Source organism: Diadema setosum, chromosome 2, assembly GCF_964275005.1.
Source record: "Diadema setosum chromosome 2, eeDiaSeto1, whole genome shotgun sequence".
Taxonomy (NCBI): Eukaryota; Metazoa; Echinodermata; class Echinoidea; order Diadematoida; family Diadematidae; genus Diadema; species Diadema setosum.
The window spans coordinates 40800055-40826369 of NC_092686.1; the positions used below are offsets into that span (position 1 = coordinate 40800055).

Below are 26315 nucleotides of genomic sequence, written 5' to 3' on the forward strand. Positions count from 1 at the left end.
CCACTACCAGTACCTCTTCTCTTACTAGACCACGGCTAACATCACTTTTCCCACCACTACTACCACAGCCACCATAACTGTACTACTACTACTACTAACACAGTGTTGTAGCTTCATTGCACCATGATCATGACCAACACATTGCCCAGGTCATTTTCACATCCTGATGACTGATACGATACTAGTATGTCGTGGTATTGTGATGTGTCCATTTCATTGCACTCTACAAGCATGCAAAGTTGTCGTCCACTTTCCTCAGTGACTCTTATCAAAGTTGTCAATCCTGTGTTGATTGCCATCTCCATCGAAAGTTGTGTCTTGCATGACTCCAGTCTCGTGTGTTGCCGTTCCTCCAGCAACGCATATCAGTGGCGTTCACTTTTGCCTGTAAAAATGCTGGTGTCGAATTTGCAATGTTAAGTGTAAGCTCATCTGTGTTGCGTGTGTGTCTGTGTCTGTGTCTGTGTATGTGTTGGTTGCTGTGCATTGACTTTAAACACCAACATTCGTGGTTACAACTCTCAGTGCTGTTTGCAAAGTGGAATCACAGATGTGAAACAGGTAAGACAATATTTATCAATATCTGAGTGCCGGCTAGGGAGACAGTGCTGTTCATATCGTGTGCCACTATCGCCCCCAGTGGAATGTACAATGTTTGTATGTCTTCAAGTGAGCGAGCGAGCGAAGGATTCTGAAGAGGATTTTCATGTGTGTGAGAGTTTCGAAGAAATGTGAATGATTATTCCTCTCTCTTACCTGATAAACACACATGGAGGGTTTCATTTGTCAGGGTAGGATTGCAATCCTGATGTGATCGAACATCGTCGAGTCGTGTCAGATGCACAATGATGGGGATGAATGGTAATAGTACAGCTTTGACAATATTACTATCCCTTTTCTGCATATTCACAGAAAATAAATAGCAAATATCGTCGGTCTTATGCCAAAAGGGCCTTAAACCACTTCCACTGTTATGCCAAAATGCCCTTAACGCTATAGACTTTGTACACTATTAGTACCCTTTTGGCATAACAGGGGAAGTTCTTAAAGGCCCCTTTGGCATAAGGTCGACAATATTGTAATGTTAGCATCTCTATATACCTGTATCCTGTGAACCAAATCTCCTATTCCACTTTGTAACTAGGAAATTTAGTACTGTGGAAGTGGGTGTTTAGGTATGGTTCTATAGTTTTTATTTTAGTTATTTTTTTTTCTGAGGAAAGGTTATTTAACAGATCTATGTCAAATGAAGCCATGGATCCTGTTAGACTCATAGAGCTAATCCCAATTTGATCATTTTTAGCAAAGTCAGTGTACATAATTTCCCAAGAGAAGTTGGTTGGATGGTTTTCCAGCCCAAGGTAAATTACTTTACATCTGTGAAATAAGGATAGTGGTAAGTGCTCCCATGTTTTGATTGCAAGCTTGTGGATCAGTATGAAATGAACATCATTCTCAAGGATGTTTTCAGTTGGACAAATTGGGCTCAATCTCCTTTAACTTCATGGTTTGGACCCACAGCCTTCACCAGTAGCCAAGGCCTGCATTGTATGTAACCATGTGCCCCCCTCCCATCCAGGAAGTTGGCAATAAACCAATGAATTTTGCCTGTAGAAGCTAACATTTCTTGCGGAATGTCCCATACTACTTCAGTGCAGGCTTTAGAGGAAAAGAGTATATTACGGGAGTCCCATGAGAAGGTACTTCAAAGTCATCATACTGTGTGATAATCAATTTGAGACTGAAGGAACCACTACAATAACTACCAAATGGTACGTTCTAAACTTGACTGACAACCTGCTGTGGTTTACCAGTATGTGCGATACGTACAACATGTGGTTATATTCTTTCAAATTTTGCAAGTCATGTGGTGTTTGCAAAGTTGACAATACTCTACCTCGTACGGTAAGTATTGCCTCCGAATAACACAAATGTAGTGCATATCACATTCCAGATGAAAAATCACTAACCCTGGTTCTTACTAAGTGATAATACTTAGTTCTCGTATAGGTGCTGTTTTTTGTTTCTTAGTCACAAATTAACCATTTAGGATATTCTCTTCCACACATATTGATTTGTGAGATATGCTCACGAAATGTATGGCGTATACAGTACTCTAGCCTTACTGATAGTACGAAAGGTCATGTTGATTGCAAGAAATTTTGGCCCAGATTATTTCACCAGGATGCCTGTGATATACGTATCCCATGAGAGCTGACACAGGATGACTGTGTTCAGTTTGGACATTGCCTGCTTGCGACTGCCGTAAAACCAGAAACATTTGCGACATGAAGCTTTCATGAATGGGAGCCGACAGCCTTGTTTGCGCCGTGAAAGTTTCACAAATCACCACTGGCATTCAATGTATTGCATAGAAAAACACCTTTGCATGCATTTTACTTTCACGAAGCTCGGCTCCTCTCAAAATGTGCACAAGTTTCATGCTGTACACTCCCGTCATAACGAACATGGTCGTTATGAAATTCCAGTTACAACAAAATGATAATTTAGGCTGCAACATTGTTTGCTCTCTGTCTTTTATTGTTTATTTGTTGGGTTATAACAAAATTTCGATATAATGAAAGAAACCTGCCAGTCCCGAGGACTTCGTTATAACTGGAGTCCACTGTACCTGGTTTTACAGTATCAAGTCTATGCTCATTTCACTGTGAGCCAGTAAAAGCTAATGAACTCATGCAGCAAATATCTGGAATTGCAGGCATCTTCTGACAAATGATCAAGAAAGTTCTGAGTGAACATTGATATCAAGTGAAGTATTCATTTGGAGTCTTAGAATGCTGTATTTGTCAGTCACATCACAGTGATTTTCTTGAAAATACAGGTCATACTGTATCAGTGAAAGAGAGCCTGATCATCAACAAATACGTAAATTCATAATTTGCCGGGTACATTTGAAATATGTCATGTCACCTGTAACACTTGACTGAGAGTTCCCACAGATAAACATGGGAATTGCTATTACTTCTATGAGTGCAAGAAACACTGAATACTTCTTTTTCTCTTTCATTCAAACCAGCACTTCATATTATTATCAGTTACTCCATATTGAAACTTCCATTACAGCACCTGGATGAGTTTTTATTTTTAGGAACTAGCAAAACACAGGCTTGCTGGTCAGGTTTAGATCAGTGTTTAGTTCAACTTCATTCAGTTGCAAAATGTATTATTATATAATTTTCAAAAAGGAACACAAATTAACGAGGTATGCAAATGAGATGATGACACACTGAAATCAGTCAGCAAATATCACTCTTATGAAACAGGTATGCTTGTCATCACAATGAAAGGTATGGTGTATGTACATTGTAAGTTCAAGACATGTTCAACAAAAACAGAGGAACCAACAAACATACTAAAAGGCAGTGCTTGTACTGTAGAAAAGGCTGTTATTTTTGCGTGCAGATATTTTCGCGAACGAAGAGGTCACAGACATTTTCACAAGATGTTGTTTTTGCAGTTTGACTCTGAGGCTACCATAAGTGCACAGAGGTACCAGTACATACACTACCCCAGCATGTGACAATATTTTTGTGTGTTGTTAATTCACGGCCCACCAGTGAAAATAAACAAAAATAACTTCTTTTGAAGTAATTTTCATATCTGTCAGAAAAATCCAATTAAATGGATTTACCTACAGATATGTAGATTGAAGCCACAATAAAAAAAAGTAACACCAAAATTTTCGAAGGTGCACAGGACAATAGTATGGCATACAGACATTAACAGTGATGGGACAATACAAATATGAATACATCAAGCGAATCAATACTTTGTGTATCATCATTATAATCAATCTTCAGGCCTTCTTCCAAAATGTATTTGAAGTATTATTTGTCAGGTTTTATTTATTTATTTATTTTTTTTAGTTTGTGTGTGGTCCATTCAAATGTAAAATCATATTTTGAGTTTTCATTATTTCAAATGTTGCTCTGTTGGATTTAAATCAAGATGGCATTTTATACCCCCATTATGTAATTTTGCATTTTCTTCATTTTTTTTTTCTTTTTGGTGTGTGTGTGTGTGGGTGTATGTTCCTCAGAATTCTAATTACAAATGTTGTATTTAACAACCCTACATGACTCGCATAAAATAATTTTACTATGACAAAAAAAGAAGAAGTTTCAGTGCAATTCAAAATTGACACCTTGGTTCTCACAATTGTAGTTTCTAACTAAGGTGATGTGTATTTAGAGTGTTTCTGTGATATGACTTAATGCTGCCCCTGTTATTATTCTTTCCTTAAGTGATGAACATGAGGCAAATTTTTAATATTGTCTTCTACAGTTTGAAATTAAATTCTAGCATTTCTTGGTAGTGTTGTTTAATGATGTAAAAGTGTTTCAGGACACCCCCCCCCCCCCCAGCTAAATATCAGTTCGTTATAGGGTTAGAATAAAGATTCGGGTTAGGGTTATGTTTAGGCTTTAATAGCATTTGGGTTAGGGTTAGGATTAGGTTCAGGATTATAATTAGGGTTAGGGTCAGGGGGAGGGTCTGGGGTTGTTGTCCTCGAACTATTAAAATAAAACATATTACTGCCAATGGTCTCTTGTAGTTCATCTGAATGGTGTGCTAGCTTATTAAAATACTGTGGAGAGGTTTGCTTTGTCCTTGGTGAAAATGTTTTAGCGTTTTTTGTTTGTTTGTTTTTTTACAGGAATTTGTGTTTAAACTGCTTTATTGCAGTGACTTGATTTTTTTTTTTTTTTAATGTAATATTGCCAGGTTTCCCTTTGATTTTCATGTAGGACAAAGGTTCGAAAGTGCTGCATTATGGCTATTGTTTTACTGTACAGTGCTTTTGTACACAGAAGAGTGTGCTTTATTACTATAATCATTAGGCAAGAATGAACACCCTCTTCATACATCTTTTCTGCAAGTACATTATGTTAATAAATATTTTGATAAATACACCCCTCCCAGAAAAAAACAAAACAAAACAAAACAAAACTAGAAAGGCACTCTGAGAACGCAGACCTCCGCCAAGCAGCTACTTTCCACTGATGATCTTGCTCTTCCATAGAGATCAGTGATTTCCACCCATACGTCTCACGTAGGCCTATGCATGCTGAAAAATTGCCCGATTTCCCAATATAGAAGCCTTTGTTATGTCATAAACCTTCAGCTGCGCAGCACACTACAAACTAGAGCATGCACTTAAGTGCACATATATGAAAACCTTAAAAAAGGCGCAGCTTGCACTCAAATTCATTGAGCCTACAACCTCTACCTGCCAAAATATCAAAAATCCTTCATAAAATCCATAAAGATTTCTAAATCACTACAAAAATTTAATAATCTGTTCCTTGTGTCATGCTCAACCTTTCCCGCAAGTTTCATCCAAATCCATGCTCAACTTCTTGAGTTATTTTGCACATGAACAAACAAACAAACTAACTGACAAACAAACCAACGCCGATGAAAACATAACTTCTTCCCTTGGCGGAGGTAAAAAATGGATGGAGAAAGAAAGAGAGAAATAAAAAAGAAAGAGAAATATGTACACTAAGTTCAGGTCTCAAAGAATTAAGATTTTTTTTTAAAGATGTTTTTCACTCTGTCTGTTGTATTTTACAATCGACACAGCATCAGTATACACCCCCAACTGACATCTAGGATTGAGTACATTGCATGGTGCTAAAATGACAGGAATTTCCATAAAGCTGAGAACTTTTTGCACAATTCTTATGATCTCAACTTGATTTTGGAGCTGATAAGCATACAAATGTACATGTCTATCGTGCAAGAGAAAAGAGTAGGAAAAGTATAGTTCTTACAGATGAAAATGATATCATACACTGTGTGTGCAATGAAGCAAGAATTTATACAAGATGAAAGAAGTTGCCTTACCTATTGATTACTTCACTTGTGACAGAGCTTCTTTTGAAAGAGTACGTATGATATGAGTTTTTGCTTTTGTAATTATTATTCTATGAGGTACTATCATTTGGTGGCTTATTTATATTTGTGTAATGAACCTATTGTGTGGATGTAATACATACTAGTCACTCACTAATACACCAACCTCAAATGCACTACACTGTACTTGCGCCAGGCCTTGTAGAGCTGTTCGCTCCTCAGCGAGGGGTGAACATACTACATTTTGTGTTAGTCTTAAACAACACAACCATCACAATGACCCCCCCCCCCCCAAAAAAAAGAATAATAATAATAATAATAATAATGATAAATAAATAAATAAAAATAATAATAATAATGATAATAATAACAAAAAATAAAGGAAAAATAAAAAGGAAAAAAATAGATTGAAGAGACCCACGTAGGACTTTCAACAGCATTTTTTAAATGTCCAAAGAACTGATTCTTTCTCTTTTCTTTAAGGTAATGGACAAAGTCTGAGCAGTTTCAAGGAAGTAGCCCTCTTTCACATTTATCACTTGCACAGCACTGAAAAAAAAGAGAAAAAAAGTTTATGTTTAAGTTGTACCAAATATGAGGTCTAGCTACCTTTTTACCAATGGAAATTTTAAATACTAATTAATTTTTAAAGAATTTTTTTACATCATTTATAGTATATTTTCATTTAATTTTATATGCATATTTCTCAATTCTCTTTCTGCATTTATAAGACAAAAGTTCGAAGTTTGAGAGTGAATTGATGTGTCATTTCTTGAGTATGTAATGTTTTGTCATTTGAAATGTTCTTTGTTGAAATAACAATAATGATAATAAATAATCTTGCTCAAACTCTGTGAAATGATCTACGTTGCACAAATCAAGACCTCTACAGTAAGAACTGTACTTGGAAGTTTGCACTATTATAGCACAATACTTTCTTGATGATTTACAACAAGAGGACTAACAAGACATAGGAGCGACTGGAATGAAACCTTCTTAAAGCATGTTCTTTTTGTATGCCTTTTTGTATACTTAAACATATGCACTGTCATATTCACATAATAAAAACACCATGTGTAACACAAGCCTCATAACTTAATGATCCACAGTTGACACTACTAAAACTTGATAAGAGATGGCTCACTATTTGCATGTTACCTTGCAGTTGTTTTTTTTTTTTCAGATTGTATGGTTGTGAGATGAAACTAATATATAGCTGGTAGTCCCATGTTCCAGTTTTTGTGTGTGTGTTTGTGTGAACAGAAAATCCTTTACGCGTTGTAGGGTAGGTATTCCATAATTATACTCTTTTTGCTGAATCAGATAATTACGAAAGTGACATTCTACTTCTTTCAAAATGTTTCTCCAGAATTTTGGAAATTTTAACTTTGTTTTTCTAACACTATATGTATTTCATACAGAAATAGATATACGTTTAGATGTACACTGTTTATTTGTGTGTGTATGTGTGTGTGTATATATAATATATAATGTATGTAGAGAGAGAGAGATCCATGTATTACTACAGGTGTAGACAGGTAGATACACACACACTTGTGCATATTTTCATTTTCAGATGAAGAATGAGCAAATGCAGTGAGTTAGATATTATGATATTCAATTTTGAGCTGAACTGAGACATGTTCCATTGCCATTAAGGATCACTGTTTATGCCACTGTTGTCCTATATTCATAGCTATTAGGTGATACAGTGTAGTGTCTGCGTGAGAGATGACGTCAGGGTTCCTGTATCATGAAAACATCAGCTCTGGCCGCAAGCCCATAATAAATATATATTTTCATTGCTCATTTTTCCACATATGTATATTTTAGCGGGTGCTGGGGGAATTTGAGGGGTTACAAGTAAATGAATTTGCCACTAACAAGGTGTGAGTAGTTCTCTTTGCATACTGAGTTTTCAAGCTTTCTACTAGGCCTAGCCTGGTGCTGTTGCAGGTTTGTAAGAATTACCATGAAGAAAACATCCAAGATGGGTTCTTTGATCCTCAAATTGTCTGTGTCTGAACTTGTTAAGTTCTCTACAATGGATATACTGGTATATGGTGAACACTTAACAGTAGATCTTGAACAATTCAGTTTGCATGTTTGTTGTGTAATGCCTTTAAAAAAAAAAAAAAAGTTTCTTTTCAGTGTGCTGAATGAAATGCGAACCAAAAGCAGCGCAAACCTCTCCGGCTCCCCCAACTTGGCTTTGCAAGCAAAACAGAAAAATTTCAGCAATGCAGTTCAGTTTTCTTCCTCCAACATGTAGGCATACATTTAAAAGAACGAGAGCCTATTTCTTTGTCGTGTACAATACATTTTTATCCTCTTAGAAACCAAGCTGTAAGATGCAAAGTAACAAAAGAGGTTCAGGAAAATGCAAAATTTCAAGAAGCTCTTCATCAGCCAGTATTATCAGTGGCACTTGCTGTTTATGCATTAATACAATCACATTTGCATGCATGCCCTGTACTGCAAAGAAGCAAACCATAGAAGATCGGAACGACTGCATCTTAAATTTCATATTTGTTCCACCACAGAGAAGTACCAAAGAGCAATGATTAAGAGGCAGGGTTATAGCCCCTGGATATAAACTCCATTTTACTGTAGTCAATATAAGAAATGGAGAACAACAGCAAGTAGAAGTAAGCTTTAAATTGATAAATTTGCTTAAGTTTTGAGTTTTCCTTGTTTGGTGAATTGTAGAATATTCTTCAGGCAAATGAGAGCTAACATTTTAGGATTTTCCTTCTATCTTAAAAGAAAATAATACACGTGTAATAATGATAATAATGACTGTTCATGATGTATGAAATGATAGTGATAACATACCGGCAATCTGTTAACCCACCTATCTGTAAGGCTTAGCTTTGGATTTAGATGGTATGACCTGCGATAGATGGGAAAAAAATATAAAACAGACCACAAAAAGAAGAATTGGGCTTCTTGAGACAACCCATGTGGACCACTGAGCAGTTAGACTCATTAACCGTCACTGTCTGTCTGGATTATTTGGCACCTCAAACCATCCTACTAGCACATGATAATAGAGATATTCTTCCTGTGATACCTAAAGAGATAAGATCCTAGAATAAATAACGTCTTTGGTTCGTGTCATCAATCAAACACTTTCCCTACACTTTTTTTTTGTCCCCCTAAACTGACTGACTGACTGATGTACTGCTTGGGGCCCCCCCTAACGTACCCACAACCCCCACTGTGTGTCGTGCAGGCAAACTGAGGAGCCATCAATGGGGATCGGATGAAGAGGAGATCCCACTCAATCCACTGGACCTGGTCTGGGCCAAGTGCAGAGGCTACCCTTCGTATCCCGCTCTGGTATGTACACACACACACACACACACACACACACACTCCAACCCAACCGTCATTCCGGGGTGATCTCCTGCACCAGCGAGTGTCCAACCTACAAAAGTCTACAGCCAAGGGTCGCGAAGCAATCATTCCAGCCCCCTCCACCACCTCCTCCTCCTCCTCCACTTTCCATTCCTTTATTAGTGTACTTCCAGTGATGGACAGATCGTATATGTAGCTGACATCGACAACACTTGATTGTAATGTCAGACATGTAGAGAGTGACCAAAATTGTATGGGTTGCAAGCAACAAGCCACTTCTGCATTCAAACTTTGGTTTTGCCATCTTCACAAAGAAAGCCATATCACCGTACATGCTCTTGGAAAGTGTTATCAATGCTGTGTGTTTTTATACACCCCTCTTTGGCATCTGGGGAGGACTTGCGTGCAGCATATTAACCCCTGCATGGCTGCCATTGGTACGTGGGCTGTAGGTTGGACACCCGTGACATGGAGAAACCCTGCCCTGCTAGGTCACGTAGGTCACGTAGCGAGTAGTGGTAGACGGCCGTAGCCGCACCTAGTTTGTGTCATCAGCATTTGTCAGATTCAGGCACGCAAAACATGAGACCGTTAGGACTAAGCAGGTTAGGAACGAAGGCCATTGGCCTTTGCATCCAGTAGGTAGTAAGTTTGTGGCGGCAAAGAGATGTTACCGTTTCCATTGTGAGAGGAGTAGGCGTGCCTGACATTTGGTCCATCATTACCTTCTTCTTTCATTTGCTGTTCATGCTTCACTGACCTTTTCCTCTCTCACGCTTATTCCCTAACAATAATCAAGACATGTCAGGCTTCCATCCGCCCTATTCCTGTCTTTTATTTCATGATATATTATTCATGTGTATCATATTTACCCCTCAAAATTCTAATATTATTTAGGTGTTTTGCTGGCAAAAAAAAAAAAAAAAAAAAAGGTATTATTTACCCTGCTTCCTGTTTTGTGTGCAGCTTTGGCAATGGTAGAAAAATAAAGTAATTCAGTTTGGGTGTAAGTCAGACCAGGATTCTAGAAATCTAATTTCATGTGCACTATATGTTCATATCTCCCCTCCAACTTAAAGGTAGACATTTAGCTGTTGAGTCATGGACACTTTGTAGCACACTTGTAGCAGCCGGCTCCTCTGTGTATGTGACCCATGGGCATGTCTTGTAGAGTCAGCTTGCATTTGCATTGTTGCATCCATATGCATAGAGTACATATTATGTTCATATGAATATACCTATTAACCTGTTCGTTAACCCCTCTGAATATGCAGCTTCAATGACATTGTTCCCCCGCCTTGACTCGATGAGATTTTTGTGCAAATATTTACAACTCTGTTGGACAATTGAAACAGGGAGAAAAAAAAAATGAGAGAAAGATGAAGTGAAAAATACTCCCGAGAGCTCACTGCCTTGATCCTCTTAATCCATCCTAAGGCAAGGCATTGTGTCTAGAAAGAATAATAATTGCAATACTCTATCACATTCTATGCACAAGCAATAACAGTGGAAAAGAATAACATACCATGCTCAGAGCAGAAATCTTATCTAGAATGCACATAAAATAGCAGTTTACTCACTTTCACACAGGGTTTGCAGACAAGAGAGATATACAAATTTTGATTTAATGTAGTTTGAAAGTTTGATGTTCATCTTTTTCAGCCAGACATTTTACAAAATACAAAAGAAAAACAAATTCTGAAGTTAACAGTTTATGTCAAATAATACAGGCATAAATTCACTTTTGTTTAAACTGACTATAAACAATGGAATTGAAATTTGATGAAAAAAGGAAGAGAGTACATAATATCTTCCAGAACTATATCAAAACAGATTTTGACTGAAAAATTTCAGTGCTTCCTTATCACATTTGGTTGCAGGAAAAGGTTGTCGTTCCATTGATAATTCCCACTCCATAGGGGAATGGAAGTGTCTCCTTACAGTGTAGTGAATTCAAAATGTCTAAGTTTTCAAAGTGAATAGTTGTGCTCATGATCTGGTTTTGAAATGCAGAAAGAAACAGGATTTGTTATACCCAAAGTCTTGAGTCCAAGCCTCTCGTTGACATCACACGCACCTCATTTGTGAGCCTGTGGGAGTATTCAGTATTTTGATTTCAGGAGCTGCGTCTCCATATTGGAATGTTCATTGTGGCATGATATTCCCGTCGTAAGCTGTGTGACTGATACCCACTTTTCACATGCGGCAACAATTTGGCACAGCCCTTCTTATGAATTGGCATCGTGGATAATGAGCGATGCACATAGTTCTGCACGTTGAGGGCGTGTGCCGCTGTTTTTTGCACAAACACGGGCTATGCCACTAGTGCCGTGTTTCTGCAAAGAACAGAATGGATGCCACTGTGTTCAATGTCGCTGCCTCCCACCATCCCAAAGAATGACGCCTCTGTGCTTTCAACCCCACTCACAGATCATCGACCCCAAGATGCCGCGGTCGGGAATGTTCCACAACGGCGTGCCCATCCCGGTGCCCACCAAGGAGGTCCTCAACCAGCGAATCAGCTCGGATGAACACCTCTACCTCGTTCTCTTCTTTGACAACAAGCGTACATGGTGAGTTGGACATGCTACCCATCTCTCCCCCCCCCCCCCCCATCAATTTTCCAACACATTGCAATGTAGTCACATGGGGAACAGACCAGTTTACTTATATGCATCAAAGTTTAGCTATGTTGTTCCCTGAGTACTTTGTAAACAAAGAAACAAAAAACAAAATAAAAAAATAAAAACAAAACACAAAATTCAATTCCATATGGGACTTTTGTAATGTATTCTGATTTAAGGGTGTTTCATTTCAGCCAATCTGAGTAATTTGCAATTCTTTCACCCACTTTGTACACTTTGGGGAGTTTATAGTATAACCTCGGTCTGAGTCAGATTGCATCCATAAGTTGTTGTTAGGTAGGACAAGGATGAGTTTTCTTATCATCTTACCATTGAAGAAAATCTGCTGTTCTCAGATTGTCAAATATTACAAAACCCCTGTATTCACCTGTTCCTGCTAAGTAAAATAATGTCAATAGTCTGAATCAGAGTTTTTGTGTCGTAGTCGTTGCTATGTGCTGCAGCCTCAGGTAAGTTTTCTGATTTTCAACAAGTTCATTTGTGATCTACAGCTATAGGTAGGCATTAAACCAGTGTGAATATATGTTAATTAACTGGTTTATTGACATATCTTGCATATGAAAACTGCAAGTGGCCTGTATTCATGGAAATGGCAATGCCTGATAAAGGCAACAGGTTGAATGGTCATGATAAGTAGCATTGCCTGGTTTCAGCTTCATATACTTTGTTTGAATAGAGTTGTGTGATTGAGTGTCAGCAATGTATAATCCAAGCTGTGCATGCATTGTCATCACTCTTCACATATCTATACAGTCTATTGAATCAAACAAGTCAATTATACCCTTTTCTGGTATTCATGGTGAAGCAGATAAGAACAAAAGGACTGTGCAAACCAAACTTTAGGAAGTGCACATAACTTTTAATTGCAAACACCTATTCAACCATGACATTCACCCGTTGAGGACGGTTTGATTTTGCTACAACACGTAATTCCCATAGACACCTGCCCGAGTATACTCGGGACTCGTCCTCAACGGGTTAAGTAAAAGGATCAGGTGATAAGCTTCTAGTGGTGATCCCGATTATGATCTTGATTTTTTGCAAAGGAAGCTGTGTGCAAAATTCTTAATTGTTGGTGACCAAATGGCCTTTTGGGGAGGTTTCCACTTTCCAAGTGCGTCTAGTTTCTCATGTAGGTTTAATACAGCTTTTAGACTTGCAAGATTTCTGTCTCCAAGTGAGAGTACACGTTAGATGCTGAAGTGCTGAGAGGAAACAGCCAAATACATCCCACAGCTTTTGATCCAACTGTATGAAAACAAAGCAAAACTTTTCAGGTACAGAAGCAGTGTCCCAGACTGGTGCTTTATGTTGCACATGAGAATAAAATGTTCTGTGAAGCAAATAATTGTTGAGTGCCAAACATTCAGAATGTACCTCGATGTTCCAATTCTTCCAATTTTGTAAGAATGTTTAGTTCCTGCTAATTTCAGACACTCTCAAATGTATATCTATATTACTCATCAAAGTTTGTCTGAAATGATTTTTTTTTTTGAAGTGGTAGCATACATGTTCAGACTCTGTGCCAAGTTTGATGAATTATATGATGGCAAAATGCCGTTGCACGGCCCAAATTTTTTAAGTGTAGTCTTTTTACAATCACCCTTAATCCCTGCACATTCTGAGAAGTTTGTTTTCTTTTGTTCTTCCAAAATTTGAGCATAACAATCGTAATGTGTGTCTTGTGTTATGAGAATCATACTTTTCTGTTCTGAATTATATTACATGGCTGAAAATAATGTGGTGGAATAGCTGGACAGCAGAAATGGATCAATGTGGTGTTTACCCATGGTAAAGAATTTCTTCATACTCCAGTAGTCATTTTTGTTGACCTTGAGATGATGTACATCCTCCTCCCCTTCAACTTTTGTGAGACAAGATATGCATGGAATGGTAACAATTAATACCTGGACCTTGACCTACTCATGCAAAGAATTGCTGATCCTATTCCTCATCGCTTTACAGGCAGTGGCTCCCGCGCACCAAGCTAGAACCCCTGGGAGTTGACTCCGGCCTGGATAACGTGAAGCTCATGGAGGGGCGGAAGTCCACCGTCCGCAAGAATGTCCAGATTGCCTTCGAGCGCGCCCTCCTCCACAGGCGCCGCGTGACGGGCGAGGGCGCCGAGCCGTTCACCAGCGACACGAGCGAGGCCATAGACACTGCGTGACAGGAGGCCCCTGGGCCCCCTGGAATTCTCTCCAGTCTGCGGTACATTCTACCGTGAGATGGGCACGGCAGTCAACGTCAATATCCTTCTCAACCTCTGACTCATAAGAGGGATGTACACAAACTCATTACTTTTGTGAATGAAAAAAAAAAAATAGCATTGACTTTCAACTAACTTAAGAAAAGTGTAATTTCATAGAAAGATGTATATTTTCGATTCTTCTGCTGTCTTCGTGTGGCTAAAATCATTCATGTGTTGTGCAACGTGACAACACATATTGAAGACTACCTTCTTACAGTGTCATGCTCAAAGGAATATCTGTTGTAATTACGCTGAGGTTAATGCATTTTAGTTATTTTTTTTTTGTAGGGTTGTTTGTTGGGATGTCACATTTCAGTAAGTGATTTAGACTTTCATGGAATTCTAATGTGTATGATTTTGAGATGCAAACACATCATCACTTCAGTCTGTCATTATTATTCTCTTAATGATGGTATGAAATGCAGATACCGTGTACTTCAAGAAAATGGGGCAGTCGTGAGCTACCTTTATATTGAAAGAAATCTGTAGTTCTTTAACAGGGAGAACCGAGCGGACTTTGAATATAGCAAGCCCTGACAACATCTCTTTGTAGGAGTGTGAAAAGGCAGAGCTGTGTTTGCTCCTGTGCAGGTCATGTGGGCATTTCACCTTGTGGTGCTATCAAAACTCCAACTCTGTATGTCCATGCCTGCTTGGCTCATTCAGTTGCCTGACGACTTTGCATTTTTTAGACTCAACTAGTAGGCCTGTAGTGCGTACAATTTTGTACCATTTAATGACAAACGGTGAAGGCAGTAACTCTTGAATACAACATACAGGGCTAATCTTTATACTGTGTACATTGGGCTTGTGACTTGTTTTAACAACTGTGCATGCTGATCGACAATATGTAGGAAAAAAAATCACAAACATCCATGCATCATGCAAATGTGGCACTCAAAGACGAAGTTAAGACCTGTGCACCTTAATGGTGCCATTGTTGGTCCAGCTGCTGCATGCAAGGCTGTTATTACAAAACCACAGCATAGGCAAAAGTAGTAATTGCACCCTGTAAATGCGGTCACATTTCAAGTGTGGTTTTTGAATAATCAAGGTCAGACCAGTGCAGAAGAATGTTACAATAGCTATCCTTTTTAGTTTAAATTTAAAAAAAAAAGAGAGAAAGAAAAACTGACTAATATAAATAAGATGTACTGGTCATTTGCAAAGCTAATTTCTTGAGACTGAATACAATTGAGAGAAATTGTCAACCTAGATAATTGACTTTTTCACCCATTGAGGTGATTTTTTTTTAAGACTTTCTTTTTAAAACCACATTATTGATTTAGAGAGTGTCAAGCTCACAAATAATAATTTATGTATTTTGTCATTTTTAAAAGTCCTTTTACCAGGCATATCACAATTACAAGTGTGTAAGTAAGCAGAGACATGTAGTGCAGGAATGGAAAATACCACTTCACCTCCTCTGAAGAGCTTATATATGGTTTTATCAAAGAGGGAAAATGCCAGATAATTTATTCTGAAAAGATAACAAAAACCCAAGTCAGTGTTACAACTCCTGTTTTAGCGAGCTCTAAAGCATCTTTGTATGGTTGAGAAACGCAGCAGATACAATACATACAAATATATATGGCAAACTTAACTAATATTTCAAAATATCACAGAGAGGAATTTATATAACCAGGTTACCAGTTAGATCTGGGGAAAGAAGATGCAAATTAAAGACCAATAGTTTGTCAATTGAATACTGACATGAATGGTTTTCAACTATAAGCAAAACACACCGTCAACCTGATATGTGCATATATCTGTTTTCCTGTTTTTCTTTTTTTTTTTTCCTGCGAGAATTCTAGTTTGCTCCCAACACAATATTAGAGGCATAATACAATGTTATGAACTTGAACAGGAAAGCGAAAAATGAAAGTAAGAACACGAATTCATCATCAGATGAGCTAGTCCCGTCATTTTGTTCACTGACAATGGCAGTCAACGTGGTGGCAGGTTCGTTATTGTATTTCTGGGAATGATTTCATGTAACGTCAGACCCAAAGGTGCTTGGATGTGCCGATTCATCAACTCCAGTAAGAGTAAATCATAGCACAAAATTCATCTGCGAAATATGTCAAAGACTGTCCCCCGACATTGTAGTAGTTACAAACTTTATGGAATGCTGGGCGGAGTTTTCTTCGTCAAGGAGAATAATTCAACCTGTCTTTGCTGCTGTCACATCATCACTGATCATAATCATACGAATCAGATTTGAAGTGACTGATGGTCCCACTGTTTTCCGCTAAGCCCACTTGTACTCGGGACATCCTGAAAGCCTGCTACAAAACGGTGCGTGATTGAAAGTGATTATGTAACAAAATGTTTCCATGTTTCTTCAACTCATAAGATGCGAAAGGTATCATTCTTTGTTTGTGTGTTTGTTTTTCTGGTGGGGGGGGGGGATGGCTTCCAGACCACTGTGTTTGATCATTATTTGTATATTTTTTCCCATTCGTGACTGCACCATTACCACAAGGTTGAATAACAGAAGAACAGTTGTAAGCAACCCTCCCAACACTGTTCATCTCTCTCCCATGGAGCTGCTCTTGCTACATGGGACCATTGGTTTAGTGCCCACTTTTAGACTGTTTCGCTCAAGTGGCTCCACCATGTGTACTCATGATTCGTCTCTTGCGGTGTTGTCTTTAGTCATGAATAAAAGGTAGGGTACCAGCCATGGTGAATCACAAGTTTACGATGTGCAGGGATTTATACCATAAAAGGAATCATTCATTGTATCAATGATTATTGAGGTCTTGTGATACCAAATTCATCTCACGCTGATTGTTTAGAATCAGTCTGATGCATAAGCCTTCCCCTTGGTGATCATCAATCAATCAATCAATCAATCAATTAATCAAGCAAAATGCATGACAAGTGATTTCTCAGTGTGGCAGTCGTAAGACGAGTTATCTGACAGTGTATGCGTGGGTATATGAAATGTGTTGATCACGTGTGGTTAGTAGGTGGTTATCATTACAAAGACCTGTGAATTGGCAAGGATTCAGTATACGATTAAGACAAGGCTTGGGTGCGGCACTCATAGTGTTAACTTGAATGAATGCTAGAACAGACCGTAGACTCTTAGAACTTAACACTCACCTCTTTCATGTTTTTATGTTTATTTGTAGAGAAATATGCAGATTCTTCTGTCTTAAAGAAATGATTTTTGTACAAATCTACCATGCTACTCAGATGACATCCATTCACACAGTGGGACATATATGGCCATGGTATGTGAGTTGCAGTAAGGAATGTACACATGAATTTAAGATATTGCTATGTAGACCTAGTGCGTACCTGTACATAGAAATTTCTTTGAAGAAGAAAATGAAATGATCTGAATTTGAAATGAACACAGATATTCTTTCACAATTGACATGGAAAGTAAATTATTGGCTCTCATAGAATTTCCCTGTATAGTCACCAAATTCTTCGGAGATTTATTCTTGACTATTGAATGTGTGTGTAGATATGAGTTGATATTGTACATATTGTATGATAGCACTTAACTGTATATTTACTTGTTCACTCATTACAGAAGTTGCTAGGGCCAATTTTTATGTACAGCAAAGGTTATGATTCCAATGCCTTACAAAAGAAAAAAGGAAAGTACAGTTATGTTCAGTTGCATGCAGAATTTGTGTTTTTGACAAAAGATATGTATCGTTATTGTAAGGACTCTGAAATGTTCGATTGTTACTGTTGTTTCCAACCAATAAATTGTTAGTAAATGCCAATGAAATGACCTGGAGCATATGTCTTCTTCTTTTTTTTTTTTTTTGAGTTTGGCTGGAGACAGAAATCGGAGTAGTGGTGAATATGTAATTAGAAGTGATTCCAGTCTGTTCCAACCAGAATGCAAAGAATCTAATAGAGAATTTATATTATATTGGATGGCTATGAATGGGATACCAGGGAATATTGCACGAGTTGGGGCCAATATTGCACAAATCGAAGATGGGTGCAATATTGGCCCTAACGAGTGCAATATTCCCTGGTATTCCATGAATTGATGCCATCCAATATGATTATTTTCATCTCCATTTATGTAGAGAAAGCATAAACTGCACAAAAATACCACAGCAGGCCTACTTCTACTCGTCTTTGAAGTTGACTCGGCAGTCACATCCAGTGCTGAAATGGGGAAGCCCCAAAAACTGTGTATGAAGCAAGCAACTACACGTAGCAAGATGTTTGCGCGCTTGTGAATTGTAACAAAATGACACGCAATAGTAGCAAGCGTTTGCGCACTCAGCAAGCACTCGCGCAACAGACGAGACAGAATATGGCGTGATCTTGAACGGCCAGTAACAACGGTAGCCTATGGGGAATTAATAGGTTGGCCTATGTATTTCATTCAGTATGCTCTGATATTGAACAGTATAAATTGAGCGGACAACAATACGCATCTTTAATGCGCCGCTTAAATGTCCTATATAGATGATAATATATTGGATGGCAGTGAATGGTATAACAGGGAATATTGCACGAGTTAGGGCCAATATTGCATGAATTGAAGATGAGTGCAATATTGGCCCTTATGAGTGCAATATTCGCTGGTATTCCATGAACTAAAGTCATCCAATATAATTATTATCATCTATAATCATTATCTACAGAAGGCATAAACAAAAATTACATACTTCTACCAGACTTTGAAGTCGGCTCTGCACTGAATAAAGGAGGAACTTGCACTTGAGTAGGTATGATGTTTGTGCGCTTGTGACTTGTAGCAAGAGTTCGTACACTTACAGTAGTTAGTACTAGCAAAGAATCGTGCAACAGACCAGACAAAATATGGTGTATTGTTGCACGGCCCCTAACTATGGTAGCCTAGTGGGAATTGATACATGCCGGTGTAAGCCTCTGCGTTCCACTCACTGCGCTCTCGCATTGCACGGTGAAAATTGAGCGAATGAGAAAACTCATAAATGCATGGCTAACACATCCTATGTAGACAATGATTCAGTGTATCCTCCATGCCTCGTCCCCGACACGCAGATACACACAAACGGACAAACATGAAGAGAATTGACTACAAGTGGTAATAACCTGGAGAAATATCTGACAAATATGTGCCAAGAAAGCCGATGTCATGTTCTACAAGCAACTCAAATTTAAATTTTGATTGTCCTGAGGTTTTGAATTTCCCTTTTCTTTAGTGACTGTAAGATAATTTGGAATGTGTGTGAGTGTATCCAGCAGTGTGTGTAAGTGTTCTAACCATACTGTCCTCACCATCAATTTCAGACTGTCATTTATTAGAAGAAACAGAAGCTTGTCTCAAATGATATAAATTTATTACTGTACTGCAGCAAAGACGTATATGCTGACAAAATGCAAACACATGCATTAAATTCAATAGTGTCCATATCAGATAATTCAACAAAGTACTGCTTAGAATATTCTAATGCAGTACTGTGCTTTGAAATTACTGTGTATACAATTTGTAAGCTCAGACATGGTTACAAGGTAACGCATAGCATTTTACCTCTGAAATGACACATGTAAACCTATCAAAACACATGATTCTTTTTAGTATGCATTGATAAAAAGGATACATAGGTAATATATACAAAAATATAATCTTTCAAATATATACTCAAATATATAGTTTCACTTTTATTATTTGTATGGAATGATTCATTACTAAAAAGACTTGCATTTTTGTAAGTACTCAAAAGATTTTGTTCAGTACCTCCTAAATTAAAAAAAAAAAAAAAGGAAAAAGTTAAATAATATGAAATTGCAAAACCACCAGACATGGACGTCTTGCCATTTGGCGTGTACATCCATTACATTCAAACCAATAAGTATGTCTAGAACCAGTATAGTCAAGTCTCTATTCTGGGCCCTGTTTCATAAAGCTGTTCTTAAAGTTACGAACGACTTACGAACGACTGGTGATCAGTTCTGATGTGCTATACTTATCAGAATTTCAATAATGCAGCACAAGAACTGATCACCAGTCGTTCTTGAGTCGTTCGTAACTAAACGAACAGCTTTATGAAACACCCCCCCTATTCTCCCACCACAAGAACTTGCATATCATTGGCATAGACAATATTGTATACCTGCGTAATGAGATAATTGCATAAATTTTAGTATCTCAAGAGAAAGACTCTTCAACCTTTTAAACAACAAAAATACAAACTGCACCACTGAAATACTCAATGGTGGGTCAGCAAATAGCAAAATGTACATCAGTTTCAGAACAACAAAGACGTAACTGCTCATTCATATACAAAGCAAGGTAAAATATAAGAGTGATAAAGCGTCTCTAAGGAGGTACAGATATTGCAGACGTAAAAGCTGCAAGCACATGCAGTAATTCCTATCTACACCTGTACAAGTACATATGCAAATCATGGTTCAATTTTTTTTTTTTATGCCCCCGCCACAGTGTGGCCGGAGGCATTATTTTTTTCAATATATTTTGATACTTTTCACATTATTTTTTAAGGCAGATGAGGCAAGAAGTGCATTCTCTGTTCATAATTACACTGAAAAGACTCAGCTATTGGTCACTCTGTGAGAGCCGTGTCTGACAAAAATGCTTTTCACTGGATGTGTAACTGTCATCAAGTCTTAAGTTACACCGAAAGTCCCAATGACGTTACTTGGCAAGTGATCGTGGCTTTGTGTTTCATGTTTGTTTTTTAGAACATGGAAACATTCAAATATTACTAGTCTTACTTCACCAAAGCTGCCACACAATCAATCTTCCATCAGCAAAAGTGTGTTGACCTCCTGATGCAGTTTGTGCATTCCTGAACATTTCAGTTCCCAGACCAATTTCTGGTATGTAGTGTTGATTTCAATAAAATCATTGGCAAGAGTTTTTGTTCGACAGATCACCTATATTGCATTTTGCCTCGTACGATGACGAGACGGTAGTACTATAAGTTGTGACCTTTCAGCCATAGAAGCACAACGTACAAGGTACTTAGTGAACTTCCAGTAGCACTACCATCTAAAACACTTCATCATAATGTACCATAGAGTGTACTGTAAAAGTGGACATTTTTGCATATTTTGCGCAACCAGAAGCTAGCGCAAAAATAAAACCACACAAATATTTTTGCATGCCATATGTCTCAGTAGTAAATGTCCCGATTCTGCAGATAAAAACACACAAAATTCACCTTGACAAGCCGAGCATGAAAAAATTACTCACACAAAAATATCCACTTTTAAAGTACAATATCAAATGACGCAAATTCCACTTAACCATTTTATAAAACAAAATAATGCACCTGATCAGATCAGCTGTCAGCATAGATTACCAACTCTTGGTAATTCTGCCAAGATGTCAGAAAAAAATGCATATATACTGTATATATAACTTGACTTTGCCCTTGCGAAATTTCCAATTATTCCAGAGTTACATCATGTTTATACCAGGTAATTTCTGTCAATACCCTCCTTGACAATTACTACTTGCTTACTACCACACAGTGAAGCATTTACACTTTTGTACATCGGTTGAATTGATTAGCATGTTTACGAGACTATATTCTGCTTCACCATCAGTGTTATATCACTTCCCCTTGACTGGTGACTAAATGTAATTGTACATGTAATATGTTTGCAAAAGGGACCAGAAGTACTGATATTTACATGCATATATCTTCATGGAACTTAGCATGTATGCTTGTACCGATGGGCAGTGATTATCTAGGGAAGTTGGGGGTCATGGGTCAAAGGTCAGGGGTCAAAGGTCAAGGTCAACTCCTCAAAATATAACTACTTTCCTTATATTTATGCAATGCCTGAAGGACTTTTTTAAAACTTGATGTATGCATGTATAACCCAATATATATTCTGTGGGAAGTTTGTTGCCAAAAGGTCAAAGGTCAAAAGGTCAAAGGTCAAGTGAAAGTGCTAAATTGCACTTTTTCCTCCATATCTCAAAAGTAACTCAAGGTATTGTCATGAAACTTACATATTTATGCATGTTCTACTTAACAGTGATTCTCTTTGGAACCGTGGGGTCAAAGGTCAAAGGCCAGGTTTCGATAATACTATTTTACCATTTGATACTGAAATTATACCTTTTCTCAATACCTTGAAAATTACTCAATGCATAAACTTGTAAAAGGGTCAAAAGTCAAGTGAAAATCATCAGTTCCCCCAAATACCTGCACTCTGACGTTTTAATCATTCATCCAATTGAACCTAGTTCTAGGAAAGTGAACATTCGGCACATTTGTGGCAAACCTGTCATTTTAATATTTTGCCAATTGTGTGAAACTGTCATCACACATTGTCAAGACATTGTACTATAGACCTATTAGGAGAACCATGCATTATGGCGGAGGCATACACCAGTCGCCGTAGCGACATTTCTAGTTTTATCTTTTAAATGTACGTAGTGGTAGGTAGTAGTATACGAAATCAGCTTGTCAGTACTTGGTTGTTCAAATCACCACCTACATTCATAGGCACTTATGAGACCACTGCACACACTCGATTGAGAAAGTTGTCGAGACAGTTTCGTGTTTAGTATGCAGGGCTTCAACTGATCAGAGAGGCATAAACACCTCGTGAAGACTGCTAATGAAGGTAGTTCATTGGAAGACATACAGAGAGCTGATCCAAGACGGGTGGGGCCTCTACCGATCTTCCATGTCAGTGTCAAGACGAGGAAAAGCTATGACGACGAGGCGCCCGAGGTGCCGGGGACATTGACGTAGGTGTCGCTCTGCTCACGTTCGACTGGATTCTTGCTCTTGACCGTGAGTATTTCATCCAGTTTGTCCACCAGGAGAGTGAAGCTGGGTCTGTCCACTGGACTCACTGACCAGCAGGACATCATTACCTCGTACCTGGATGTTAGGAACCAAAGTCACAAAGAGTACCATGTGGTAAAAAAAATATATATATATTTCTCAGTATCGCCATTATGCAACTGTATCTCGAAGTGCCATCATACCCACAAGTTGCAATGGCCATAAGGCCCATTTCCAAACCACTGGTGGAGCAGTATGATTGGTATCGCATAGTTGGAAGAGACTGATAACTCGCATTACAATATGCTACAGCATTTGATATTGAGAGATATATCTTTATCTCACTCAGGTGGTTATCAACAAGATCCTGCGGATATACACTCGAGCATTAAACATTAATTAAAGGTCCGGGCATTGGTGAATGAGTATTCTCATTACACGTATGTGGAAAGAAAAGATGAAATTATTCACATATCACTTTTACATATCCTGCTTCAATGCATTAAAGAAAGGACGCATCATAATACTATTTGTTTTTTCGTTTTCTTTTTGCAGCTTTTGATGGGTCACTGACGAGAATCAATGAAATGAAAGAGAAGTTATGTCTGCCTGCTCTGTGATGTGTCAGCTACCAGTGCACTTGGCTGTCCAGTACTCCACACTATACTTACACGTGATCTGGACAGTGGTCAGGCTGGTATAATCGATTTCCAGAGTGCAGGAATTTCAGGATGTCGATGTTGTCCACAGTCGGATATGGGACAATTCCTCGCGTGAGTAGCTCCCACATCACCACACCAAATGACCACTGTGGACATTGAAAATGTGAGAGTCGTTTCCTTGTGATTTTATCACTCTATGATCTATCTATGACTGTACATGTACACGTGTATATCCCACACAAACTTCATAAAAGTTTATTAACCTGTTATATATGTGAACAGAGTGTTACATGTACAACACATACAGATGGCAGAGGCAAATTCAGTTTCTCACATGCAGTGGGGTAAACAGACAAAAAATAAAGGAAATTGTAATGTCATGTATTTCGGCTTACCATACATGTACTTTCCCCATGTTTGCTACCAATATTATTGATACACACTGTTGCTACAGTGCCATTATGTCTGCAATGAGATCACAGGTTATTTTGTACCGAAGTCATGCTTAAACATCATAAAATGCATGCACAATGCCATTAAGAATGCGCAGTACTCAAGCCAGCTTATGGATTTTTATGCTGTCACTTTAATATTTTGTCACATGTGATATCGCAGGAAAATTTAAAGTTACAATGAACTGTATTCTATTAGTACATGCTATGATCAAACCCACTCATAACTTCTCTTGCTCTGGAAACTACACTTCTGTTTACCTTTCTGTAGGCCCATCTATCCCCCCCCCCCCCCCCCAATAAAATAGGACAAATAAAAAAGTAAAGAGCCATTTTTAGCTATCATTCACCAGAGTGGGAAAGAACATCTCTCAAAAGTTGTATAAAGTACCAAAGTGTGATGTCATATATCCATTCATCGCTGTGGAAACTATTTCTTAACAACATCACCTGGCCTGAGTATTTATGCATGCACCTGGCTCCAACCCAACCTATAACAAAAGACTGTGACACCATCACTTCGGTACTTGGTGAGAGAAAGTTAGCTAGAAGACAGAGGGTCTCTCATATCTCACCACATCCGTCTTTGTGTTGTAGATGTTCCTCTCCAGACACTCCATAGCCATCCACCTGACTGGCAGCTTGGCCGAGCGGTCCTTGGCACTGTAGTAGTCCCTCTCATAGATGTCCCTGGACAGGCCAAAGTCGGCCACCTTGACCACCAGGTCTTCGTCCAGCATGCAGTTGCGGGCGGCCAGGTCGCGGTGGACAAACTTAAGACTGGAGAGGTACTGCATGCCCTCCGAGATCTGACGGCAGAACTCCAAGAGTTGCCTGGCAGTGAGTTCCTGATGTAGAGAACAAAGGTCAAAGGTGAAGGTTCACGTTCCTCATTTCTCTTATAGCCTTTTGTCCAACCTACCTGGCTATAGATCCTCTCACATCTGGTTACGGTGTACAGCAGAAAACCACACTGTCATGTACCCCATTTCCACTTCCCTTGAGGTTTTTCCTTCCTGTTCTCTTATCAGGGTCAAGATTGTAAGGTTTTACAGTATCTGAAATCTTTTACTCCCTCTTATCTAGTAACCATTTGTACACCTTTGACAATGGACAAGAAAATATATATTTTTTTGAGTTGTTTCATGGCACTGGTTTATGGCCAGAGGACAAGCATAATACAATTTATCTCATTTACCGAGTCCTCGATTCTGATTGGTTGCAATAGAGGGCATAATTTCAGCAACTGCCCCATAGTACCCAAAGTGTCACATAGTACTAAACTGCCCCCTTTCCTTGCAGTTCATATGTACAATTACTATTAATAATGCTCTGCTTCCGTAATGCGAGAGGTGGTCCTTGTCTGATGTGATTGTGATGCAATGCCTATGACACCACAGACAACAATTTGTTCACAATAATAGTGTGTGAATTGGCCAGTGCGATTGCGATCATTATTCATAAATTTCATATGGACTGCTTCTACTCCACACTACATTGTATGACCCTCGGCACAAGCTCCTCAGGTGATAGCATGCAGTTGAGATCTCAAGGGGCAACGATATATCAACAATGCCCTGAAAAGTAGTCCATATCTGTATATGAATCATAGAAATCATACTGTTATATCTATAGTATCTCTATATTCATATATTTATTTCTATATCTATCTCTCTCTGCATAAATGAAGCTGTAAAACATCTATGAGGAAACCCCTATAGGCAGTATATCATTTTCACTTAGCTGCATAATATAGTAATCTGTAACTTTTGGGACCTTAATTGTTTAACAAGCTCTGCTGTTTTTAAAGTCCCCCACAACATTCTATGTATACATAAACCTGCTTCAATTTTGTAATCATATACAAAACAATACTATGTACATGTACATATGTCCCTACGAGGGGTTTGTGCTATATGTGAATATTTTTTGTGTGATATAGATTTAAACTGAATTGAATTAAATTGAACTGAAAATTGTGGATGGACTCACGTTGGAGGGGTCACGCACGTAGGTGAGGATGTCACCGTTCTGCATGAAGGGCAGGATGACGTAGGGCATGTTGGTGTCGCTGCTGATGCAGACGCCGATGAGGGCGAGGACGTTGCGGTGCTTGAAGTCCTTCATCATGATCCCTTCCCTCAGGAAGCACGTGATCTCGTGGAGGCTACCTTGGTGCAGCGACTTGACCGCCACCTTGTTCTCCTTGCCGTCCTGGGTCAGCTTGCCCGCATAGACACACCCAAAGTGACCTGGGATGAGAGAGATGAAGCCATTGGTCAGAGGTGGCAAAGTTACCACCACAGTATCAAATCTAGCAG

At 38.5% G+C, this 26315-nt stretch overlaps 2 protein-coding genes across 2 annotated transcripts in view; one reads left to right on the top strand and one right to left on the bottom strand.

The window, feature by feature from the left end:
- LOC140246299 (peregrin-like) overlaps positions 1 to 14902 on the top strand; it is a 35326-nt gene extending 20424 nt beyond the window's left edge. Inside the window, exons 10-12 of the mRNA XM_072325766.1 lie at positions 9116 to 9222; positions 11671 to 11813; positions 13851 to 14902. Coding sequence (XP_072181867.1) covers positions 9116 to 9222; positions 11671 to 11813; positions 13851 to 14055 — 455 coding nt within the window. The 3' untranslated portion in view covers positions 14056 to 14902. The remainder of the gene's footprint in view (positions 1 to 9115; positions 9223 to 11670; positions 11814 to 13850) is intronic.
- Positions 14903 to 22718: 7816 nt separating this feature from the next.
- The window catches only part of LOC140245980 (hepatocyte growth factor receptor-like), a 31908-nt gene continuing 28311 nt past the window's right edge, over positions 22719 to 26315 (bottom strand). Inside the window, exons 15-18 of the mRNA XM_072325430.1 lie at positions 25987 to 26246; positions 24570 to 24842; positions 23552 to 23688; positions 22719 to 22976 (exon numbers count right to left, since the gene is read on the bottom strand). Coding sequence (XP_072181531.1) covers positions 22802 to 22976; positions 23552 to 23688; positions 24570 to 24842; positions 25987 to 26246 — 845 coding nt within the window. The 3' untranslated portion in view covers positions 22719 to 22801. The remainder of the gene's footprint in view (positions 22977 to 23551; positions 23689 to 24569; positions 24843 to 25986; positions 26247 to 26315) is intronic.